Genomic DNA, 10,347 nt, shown 5'->3' on the forward strand with positions numbered 1-10,347 from the left:
TCAGCACCTCATAAGCAAAAAGAAAAAAGCCGTAAGTGGCACTGTGGCTCAAGTGGTAGAGCGCTAGCCTTGAGCTGAAGAGCTGAGGGACAGTGCCCAGGCCCAGAGTTCAGACCCCACGACCGGACCCAAAAGAAAAAGAAAAAAGAAATGTACTCATTATGTATGTAACTGTAACCTCTCTGTACATCAACTTTACAATAAGGCTAAATTTAAAAAACATCCCTAGTTCATCATATTTCCTTTAGAAAGTTGACTATAACATTACCAACGTTCAGAGTACAGGGAAAAGATATAAGGCCATTAAGGAATACCATACATCCATGGAAACCATCTTCTGCGTGGTACCAGGTCACAGGGACCCCCTGGTCTTCCAAGCGCTTCTTATACAGTAGGCCATCATCTCGGAGGATATCCCACTCACAGGTCACTATGAGAGCTTCGGGAAGCTGAGCGACAATCTGGTCATCGGCTATGAGGGGGACATTTTCTACTTCAAAAGCATGTCTGGTTTCCAGGTAGGCAGCCTCATTAAAAGGTGCGGGAAATTCTGCTTGGTACTTGTATCTGAACCTTTCAGGGAGATTGTCAGCGCTCAGCCATTTCTTATACTTCTCCCACATATGGGCAGGAACACAAGCACCTGTTAACAAGGCATCTTTCCAGGAGGGGTCAATTGTAAAATATCGGCAGAAACACAAAATCATGAAGTCTCTTGTGAGAAATTGGATATTTTTGTTCTGTTGATGTGATGGTAACTGCAAATTGATGCCCTGGAGAGCAGGGTAAACCAAAATCTGAGCCCGAAGTTTTGGAATATCTGTTCTGCCCACCAATGCCTGGCTGATGAAAGCTGCAGCAGAAGCCCCAATGCTGTCCCCAGAGATCACAACCCGGGAGGGGTCCACCCCATAGATATCTAGTGTCTTCAGGAAGTGGATGGCAGCATGCAAGCAATCGGAGGCACCGACAGGATAATGGTAATCAGGAAGCTTTCGGTACCTGTGGGGGAAAAAAGAAAACCCAATACCCTAGTGAGCAGAGAGTTAGAAGAGGCCATATGAACAGTCTTCTACCCCACTGAGGAGACCATGTCTGATTAATCCCTCTAAATGTTTCTAAAAAACTAAAATCTTTGTTCATATTGTGTGCCTGCTATGTGTGTGGTTGCTGTGTGTGTGTGTGGTTGTGTGTGGTTGTGTGTGTGTGAGTGAGTGTGTGTGTGTGTGTGTGTAAAGAATCTGTTTAGAGTCAGAGTGGCTGAAATTCTCCATCCAGATCTATACACTGACTCCATATATAACAAACCCACCAGGATTCTGCAAGTTGAAATTTGTTGGCTTTAGAAACAGAAAACAAACAATCATGGGGGGAAAAAGGCAATTGAAGCTGCCAGTGGTCCCACTGTCTGTCAGTAGTGGAAGGGAAGTTGAGGCTGATCTCAAGGGGGAATTGCTTTCAAGAAGGGAGCCAAGAATAGAAAGGAGAAAAGAAAATCAATAATGTCAGAGGGAAAGAGACGGTATTCCCATGTTGAAGCATCTCTCAGCCATCTTCTCCCAGACATATCCTATGGCAGTCCTCTGGCAAATCTGAAGCTCCTTTCCTCCCTGAGCAATTACACAGCTGTCCATCAATCTGCTCTGCCCATCTCTGCAAGTATCTGCTATAATGATACACTCTGAAATTCCTCAGAAGACATCAGAGCAGTTGCTTGTGCATACCTTTCTGTGGTTTCTGTTCAAGGGATCTTCATTTTCTCCAAGGCTTTCTGGATCATGGATTACTATGCTAGAAACCTAGATGCCATGTTAGCCAGATCCTCCCAACTGAAGAGATGCTCTTCTCCTCAGTGTTATGACTAGTGGTGCTTAGTGATTTACTGGCATCCTACAGCTGCATTGTCTACTCATTCTAGGGAAACCCAAAATTAAATATGTCCATTGGTGAAACATAAAATAACAGAATGATTGTTAATTTTATTTCTCTCATTTCCTTCTCTAAACTGTATCATATTGACTTTTTGTGATCTTTTGGATTAAGACCCAGAATCACAGTGACTAGCACCTAACTGCCTCTTCTTTCACTCAAATGTTCCCTTGGTTTCTCAAGGACTAGAGTTGTTTCATGAGTTTCTTTCCACCTTGCTTTTTACCTTCCTAGAAGTTGATTGAGGTATGTAAGTAAGTACTTGAAAAATGCAGTGAAGTTCAACCTATTGAACCATTGTCCTACCAATTAACAAGACATTGTCCATGACCTTCAGACAAGGCTGATTCCCTAATTGCTTCATCCATTTCTCCTCTGAAAGATATGCTACCCTGATTCTCAGATTCACCTTATTTTGTCCATTCCTTTTTACATTGTTTTATTGGGCCTAGGCAATTTTTTTAAATATTGGCTTGGTTTTGTTTTTAAATTCCTAAGGATATTATCAGGCTTTTTGTACACTTGTGAACATGTTTCCTTTAATTTTTCTAAGATTTCTTTACATCTTAGGCTGTTAGGGTGGTTTCGTTTACCAAATAGCTATTGAATATTGCCTTATGGCTCCGTTGCTCTATCATTTGGGTGTGTTGTATTCCATCTGCAAAGGCTCATTTGCTCCAGTCTTGTTCTCTAGCTGGTGGATCAAGTTATCAAGACATCTTTGGATTGACGCAGGCAGAAAAAACAGGGCCTATTGTTTTCATAGTCATATGTACGACTGTTCTAGTTACTAGCCCTTGCCTAAGGAACACCCCAAGACACCATCTGATTCCCTACCTTATAAACCATCAAAAAGTACTGGCAAGTAGCCAATAGCAGGCAATTTTCTTTTTCAACGAAATAAAATGCCCTTTATGACACATTTGCAGTACTGTACCTAGCAGTGCTTGCTCAAGAGAACTTTTGAGGAGAGAAATCCCTAATTAAGGTTTAATGTTTATGCTCTGCAGATCATTCATAGCATTGTAACAGAATGCATTGTGGGAATGAGTATGCATGTTAAAAAATACTATATAACCATCAGCTGCCACTGAGAACTGTCCATCATGAAGTACTCCTGTGAGAGGTTCTCAACCTTCCACTCAGCCAAAAGCAGCCTTAAATTGTTCCTGCCCCCATTTGGCAGAGCCTTGGAGCTTTCCTGCTCTGGCCTTATCCCATAGTATACAATATATTCCACTTATTTTCTCTTTAATAAATTTGTGTGCTTCACGTTACTATGTACAGTTTATTCAGTTCTTAGAGATGTCAAGAATCTAGAAAGGCTGATACCACTGATACCACTACCTGGTAATGAGATCATGAGGGTTCTGGCTTGCACAATAGATTAAAAACTGCTGGATTCATAATTAGTTGACATTATTGGGCACTGATTGATGGTGGGGCTTAGCTGGAGGCAATAGATCACTTATGGTGCCTCTGAAGTATACCTTGGTCCTTAAGCACTTACTGTTTCTCTCTGCTTTCTGGTTTGTACATAGTGAGCGACTGCTCTGCCACACTGTCTTGCTATCATCAGTTTTAGCTTATAGCAACTCCATAACAGTGGAACAATTTGATCATGGACTGATAACACTTGAATCTTTGAGAGGTTGTTAGAGTGATCAAACTTTCAAGTAACAAAGAAAATTAACTGGAGAAATGGGAATGTTGCAGTGACCACATGATAATATGGTTCTGAAGCCCTTGAAACTGGTTCATGAAAGAAATATAAGAGGGCTTGGAAAGTGGCTCAGTGGTAGAGTGCTTGCCTTGCATGCATGTGGCCCTGGATTCGATTCCTCAGCACCACATAAGCAGAAAAAGTCATAAGTGGCTCTGTGGCTCAAGTGGTAGAATGCTAGCCTATGAAAAACTGATATGTAAGGTGGCAAGGCCCCAAAATGCTACAACTGGAGTGAGGTTGGTGATTCTGGGAGAAGCTCTGAAAACCAGAATACCAATAAGAATGTAGACATAAGAGACTGAGTTCACGAGGTCTCAGATGAAACAATTTCTCTTGAGAATCAATCCATTCATGCTGCATTATGGCAAAGCGCTTGTCTATATTTTGTCCATGGCTTAAGATTTTGTGAGAGACTAAGTTTAAAGTTGAAGGGTTCATTAGAAAGAATGATATTGTACTATTTGTAAAGAAATGGAAAGACCTGGAAAAAAGTTAAGTGAAGTGAGTCAGACCCAGAGAGACAGAGGATGCATGTTTTCCTTTATATGTGGAAAGTAGTTTTAGCCTATAAATGTATAAGTAAATATGTTGGAGGGTACGCAAGTATATACTAATGTATACACCAACGTATGGTAGATTCAGTGGAGAACTCAGTGTAATTCCTTAGAAAGACAAAGTCAAAGTTCAGCAAAGTAGAACACCAAGAAGCAGGTACTCAAAAGGAATGGGGTGGAGTGAAGGGTTTTAAAAGGGTAGGCGAATGCAGAGGGGAAGAGAGGGGGATGGCAGACAAGGATCCAATGTATGTCCTACAAAATTAAGAATAGTGATGGAAGGGTAACATTGATCAAGGAATATTGTATTCATAAACTGCTTTGTTAAATGGCAAAGCCTTTTGTACACCTCCTTAAAGATAATATAAATCAATAAGTAAAGTGGGAGGACTAAGTGAAAATCTGATGGAAGACATATCAAGGCAGCTCAGTATAGGCTATGGCATGGGTATTTCTAACTTTTTCTTAATTCATGTTTTAGTGAAATCTGGCAGCAAAAGGCAGTGCAGGAATAAGTGAAAAAATGTACAGTTTAACCAGCAAAGTGCTATTGTGGTGGAATTTGTGAACAAAGATAGTGTGGTTGTTAAAATCATTAGTTTTTTTTATAGACAATAAGAATGAATTGTTGGGCACCAGCAGCTCATGCCTGTAGTCCTAGCTACTCAGGAAGCTGAGATTTGAGGATCTCAGTTCAAAACTATCCCAAACAGGAAAGTTTGTGAGACTCTTATCTCTAATTAAGCACCAGAAAATCGGAAGTGTCACTGTGGCTTAAAGTGGTAGAGTACTAACCTTGAGCAAAAGAGCTCAAGGACAACACCTAGGCCCTGAGTTCAAGCCCCATGGTCGACAGAGGAAAAAGAAAAGAAAGGAAAGAAAAAAAGAAAGGAAAGCAAAAAGGAAAACACCTTCAGGATAGCTCAGGGAGTAACCAGACATCTCCCCTTCTTAAGCTCAGGTGTAAAAGTCTATACTTAACCCTAGAACACTTGCCTTCTATAGGGACTCCTACAAAATTATTTCTCCACTATCAATTTCACTTATACACTAGGTGGCCATTGCACCTGTGGTGCACAGAGGGAACCAGCTACTTCCTGAAATGTTGGTACATAGCTATTGGGATCGTCCATGTGCTGATGTTTTGCAGATATGCAATGTAGACTTCTGAGAGTTCAAAGGAAGCCAGAGGGAATTAGACAATGTATGGCAATGTTGATGTTCCCTCAAGCCATCCATGAAAAGATGGTGGATGGGCAAAGGTGTGAAGGTGAAGCCTAAGCTACAGTGGAGAGCCAAGGGAGTTAAGGCTGTCAGGAATATGGATCTCAGGCTAAGCAAATCTGCAGCCAGGGTCCAGAGCCAGCTCAGCCGAGAGAAAGGATTGCCATCATCCAGTCATTGGTACAGAACTGCCAATATCATGTGAGGGTCATATCCCACATCGTTTGACAGAAAGGGATCCTTAGGGCTTCATGTTTCTAATTCGTTTTTGTTTCTGTGCTGCTTTGCTTTTCAAATAGGAAGGTTTACTCTGCCTTTGCATATTGAAAGTTTTCAGGGACCCTCAAATGGTAGTTGCCTTGAGTCTCTGAAGTGACATTAAACTTGAACTTTTGAACAATGTTGCAACTCTTAAGGTTTTGAGGACTCTTGGATAGGACTAAGTGCTTTTCATGTTATGAGATGGCTATAAGCTAAGGGGTGGATATGAAGTATCCCACCAAAAGGCTATTTGTGTTAAATGCTTGATAGAGGACGGATCCAATCATTGAGCTATGACTGGATAATGGAGTCACTGACATTATCAATGGGGGAATCTATTGATGGATCACTAACTTGATAGCATTGCTGAGAGGTGATTTTAGTTGTGTCCTAGTAGTTATAGACACTAGGTCACAGAGTCTATGTGTTTCAATGGTATTTTTTCTCTGGTCTCGTTCTATCTCTCTCTGCTACCATGACGTGGGCACCTTTGCCAGGTTTCTTCATATCTTCCTGCCACCATGATGACCTGCCTCACGCAGGAACACAGGAATGAAACAAGCTAGTATGTATCAAACCTCCAAATCAGTTAATACAAAAATCCTTCCTCCTTTAAGAAGTTTTCTTTGCAGTTGTTAAAGTGATGAAAAGTGAATAAAGTCAAAGTATGTAATCTTGTCTTTACCACTGCTCCTCCTTGCTGATTAGTGATGGTCATCCGTGTGTGTGTGTGTGTGTGTGTGTGTGTGTGTGTGTGTGTGTGTGTTTGCCAGTCCTATAACTCTGGGGCTTGAACTCAGGGCCTAGGTGCTAGGTGCTATCCCTGAGCTCTTGCTAGTTCTCTACCGATTGAGTCACAGCTCTACTTCCAGTTTGGTTGGGGCATGTTTTGTTTTGTTTGTTTGTTTCCATGGTTATGGGAGGTAAGGGTCTCAGATTGTCCTGCCTGAGCTCACTTTAAACTACAAAGCTCAAACCTCAGCCCCCTGATTAACTAGGATTACAGGAGTGAGCCATAATGCCAGCTGTTAGGAGTATCTTATTCCATGCTTCCGATGTCCTGGTGCTACCTTTTTCTCTGTCTGGGAGTGAATGTATCAAAGGGCATCTGCTCTCTTGTCCACAACCATCCTGGACTGATAAGTCTGCTACTCCCCCATCTCTTGGGAAACTTACCCAACTGAGAGCAGCACTGAGTTCGTCTTCTGGGCCAGGAAATTGCATGTGTTGTGGTACAAATCTACAAGACAAGAACAAGTGTGTGTCATGATGGGGGCCCAACACTTCTCACCACAGCCCCACTAACAACAGGTGCTGCTGTAGGCCTGTGGGTAGCAGACGGCCCTGTCTCCTCTGAACCAGCACGGTGCGGTGCTGCACAGGCAAAGCCAGATATCTACCGTTTACCACGTGTCATAGCTCAAGGCGACCATGAGGTTCATCTTCTTCAATGTTTATTTCACAATAGAGGCAACTGAGGATCTAGAAGGTTCAGGCATTTGAAAGCCAACACTAAGGAGTTTTAGCTAAAAGGAGGAGTATTAATAAGTTCATATATCACTTCAATGCAGAAATAGGTGTGGCTGGGGAGGACATTATGATTAGTTCAAGTTCTCTGAGTCAGAGGACAAAGGCTATAATGGAAAGAAGGAAAGAGTCGGCAGCCTCATTGGGACGTCTCAGGTCTCTTAGATGGACTAAGAGATGATAGTGTGAAGAATATTGCCAAGAGGTTGTCATTCTATCCACTGAGGTGTCCCTTAGCCTCTTACTAGCATCTCCACACCAAACTCCACTGCCACTTGATTTGCCATCTCCCAAGAGATCCTCAGGTATCGTCTGGGCATGAGGCTGAGGGGTAATAAGACCCTTCATCTCCCACATCCAACATTCCAGGAAAACTCCTTACCAATACTGCCCATCACCGTGCCTCCTCCATGGTAGAAGATTATGCCTCGCCTGAGGCCGGAGGATGTACCCTTGGGCTGATACAGCCTTACCTGAATTGTTCCAAATCGCATATCGGTCACCATCGTTTTAGGGTCATTCATTTTAGGGTGTAGATCAAGTAAAAATTGGATTAAGCGAGGCATGGAGCAAATTCTCAGCTTCTCCAATAAAAGCCCCTGGATGAGAGATGGAGACAAGATCTAGTTGTCCGTTTTCAAGACTCAATTCCCACCAACCATTCTGGTGTCAGTCCCAGAACATCGGTGTGGGCATGGCTCCGGTTCTGATGTGACTGAGTTGTCTTTCCACAAGGAACATAAATATTGAAGCTGACTCCGAGAAGTGGGAAGGTATAAATGCAAAATCAGAATTTCCCACGGTCTCCCTTGAAAGCGCCCCTGGCCTTGTTGCTTTGTTTCTATTCTGAGTCTTCACTCGTTTCTCCCAGCCTATCCCTTCCTTACTCCTGAGGTACATGAGTGCTTTCATTTAGTGCTCGATCCATCCATTGCACATACATGTGAGGAAAGCTATTAGTTTTGGTCTCAGAGCCACCTTTGGACTGCTGGGGGCCTCTTCCTCCACACACAGTCCATGCAAAGTTGAGAGTGAACCAGAGACTTATGGCAGAGGCCTCCCTCTCTCCACAGCCTTGGCAGCTCTGAGGCTGTGTGAAATCCCCCCTTGTTGCTCCATCCTTGAGGTGAGTCCTAGCAATGCTCCCTTCCCCCAGAATTAATCACCACTATTCGATGCTGTCTGGGAAGTGACTGGCTGCCCTTTCTCATGACTTCCTTGTCATCTGTTTTGCTCTTAACAGGAACAGTGTGACCCTGTGTGAGGAAGCCATCACCCGGATGCAGGCCAATAGTATGGCTCGGTCCATCATAACATTAGATTACCACTGACACCTCACATTGGAAGCAGTTTGCTCTCTGACCAGCTGAGGCTGGAACTGAATTGACAAGTTTGGCTGGTTACTCCTCACCACAGTTCAGCATCACTGTGGCCCTGCTGTGTGGCCTCCCAACTCCTTGCAGGACACCAGAGACATAAAGGGTGCTCAAGACCTGACATGGTCCCCATTCTGTCTAAGAGCACCTACCATACCTGCACAGCAATAGCAGAGTAAAACAATATGGACTTTCCTCCATGCATGGACTGCATTGGGAGTAGACAATTTGATCTTATACAAGTATCCTCCATGTCAGTTTCTGCTACATTCTCATAGTTTTCTGCTACCAAACTGTATCCTTCTTCCACACTGTCTTGTCTACGTCTTTTTGCCATTACTGTTTTGATGACAGCATTTGGTCTCTCAGGCCTAACTTCTTTCTAGGGTTTGAACAAAATATCTATGTACCAAATTAAATTATTAATGTTATTTGGGCAGTAGAGGTTTATGTCTATAATCTTAATTACAAAAGAGGCAGAGGATCACAGTTGGAAGGCGGCCTGGGCAGAAAAGTCTGAGATTAGCCAGAAAATAATAAATGGGGGGATGGCTCATGTGATAGAGCACTAGCCATGATCAAGGAAGCTGAGTAAGAATGTGAGACCCTGAGTTCAAGCTCTAGTCCTTGCACTATATAAGAATACATACATACATACATATAATTGCATATGATGATAGACATATCATATGCAATTAGTCTCACTATTCTGTCTCTTGTTGATATAAGTTGCAGAGCTCCAGAACAAACACTATTAGGTCACAGAAGACATTTTTATCCTTCCTGATGTTATGAAAGACCCATTTTTCACTGCAGCAACTCTTGCCTGGCAGATGTTAAAATTCAGGGCTGTGGTTCATGCCCCTTGGTTCCAACCATTCCAAACGGACCAACAACTGCAAACTCTAAGACATCTCAGCAAATTAGAGCCTCACTCATCCAACTGAAACGAATAACAGGAAGTAGTTCACCAACTGGGTACTGACTCATGCTACCCTGTACAGACAGGGCCACCAGGTACTACTTCAACTCTGTCTAACACATAAAGATTACAGATTCTTTCTCATGAGAAACCTACTCTCTGAATTTCTTATGTTCCCTGTCTGTCCAGGAGCTCATTGAATGGCCACTCTACTGGCCAATGAACTCTAACTAAATTATAAAAGCACATGTCTTTTCACAGAATGATCTCCCAATATTCAGGTTCTCAGCACTCCAGCAAGACTTAATCATTAAAAGATAATATTTACCCATTTTATTATCTGGTTGAAGGCAAGGCACAAAATCCGAAACATCACTCTGTGGCTGATAGCAGGAGGAACATCAATAATCAGCAGATCTTCCACTAAAAACCACAAGCTGACCCCCAGAACTCCAGCAGGGAGAAGGAGCACCAGAAAAGCAATCATGGCACCTTTCTTCCTTCAGAGTAGGCAGAGGAACTCCTGCCACCTGGAAAAGGTCTTCAGAATATCTCTTCCCCACAGACCCAGGCACTTTATAACTTGCAGGATCTGATTCTCCACTGCCGGTAGAGGTTTTGGCACATGGAAATCATCTTCAATGCAAGTGATTGCATCCGATTCTCAACTGAATAGGTTTTAACCCAACATGAGGCTGTGTCTTATCACACTACCTAAATATTCATCAGTCTGGCTAGGAAAGGGGCAGGTTGTGGCTAAAGGACTCCTGGGAGTTGATGCCAAGTCATGGCCAAGCTGCTTAGAGATTGGGAAAACATTGAGGAAGT

At 42.9% G+C, this 10,347-nt stretch overlaps 1 protein-coding gene across 1 annotated transcript; it reads right to left on the reverse strand.

The window, feature by feature from the left end:
* Positions 1-233: 233 nt before the first annotated feature.
* LOC105997551 (arylacetamide deacetylase-like 4) lies at positions 234-10,006 on the reverse strand. The gene is made up of 4 exons (XM_013032001.1): positions 9,848-10,006; positions 7,604-7,820; positions 6,871-6,934; positions 234-1,002 (listed from the first exon to the last, which is right to left on the reverse strand). Exons 1-4 carry the CDS (start codon positions 10,004-10,006, stop codon positions 234-236), a joined length of 1,209 nt encoding a protein of 402 aa, XP_012887455.1.
* Between the last annotated feature and the right edge of the window lie 341 nt (positions 10,007-10,347).

The sequence above is a fragment of the Dipodomys ordii genome, unplaced genomic scaffold (genome assembly GCF_000151885.1).
Source record: "Dipodomys ordii isolate 6190 unplaced genomic scaffold, Dord_2.0 Scaffold6, whole genome shotgun sequence".
In the NCBI taxonomy this organism is placed as follows: Eukaryota; Metazoa; Chordata; class Mammalia; order Rodentia; family Heteromyidae; genus Dipodomys; species Dipodomys ordii.

What these genes read in the sequence shown, in the direction of transcription:
- LOC105997551 (XM_013032001.1), bottom strand. Translation starts at nt 10,006, where the DNA reads ATGATTGCTTTTCTGGTGCTCCTTCTCCCTGCTGGAGTTCTGGGGGTC. An exon ending in CACGGTGATGGGCAGTATTG is followed by an intron (nt 6,935 to 7,603) that starts GTAAGGAGTTTT and finishes CTTGTCTTGTAG; the next exon opens with ATTTGTACCACAACACATGC. An exon ending in TCAGTGCTGCTCTCAGTTGG is followed by an intron (nt 1,003 to 6,870) that starts GTAAGTTTCCCA and finishes TTTCCCCCACAG; the next exon opens with GTACCGAAAGCTTCCTGATT.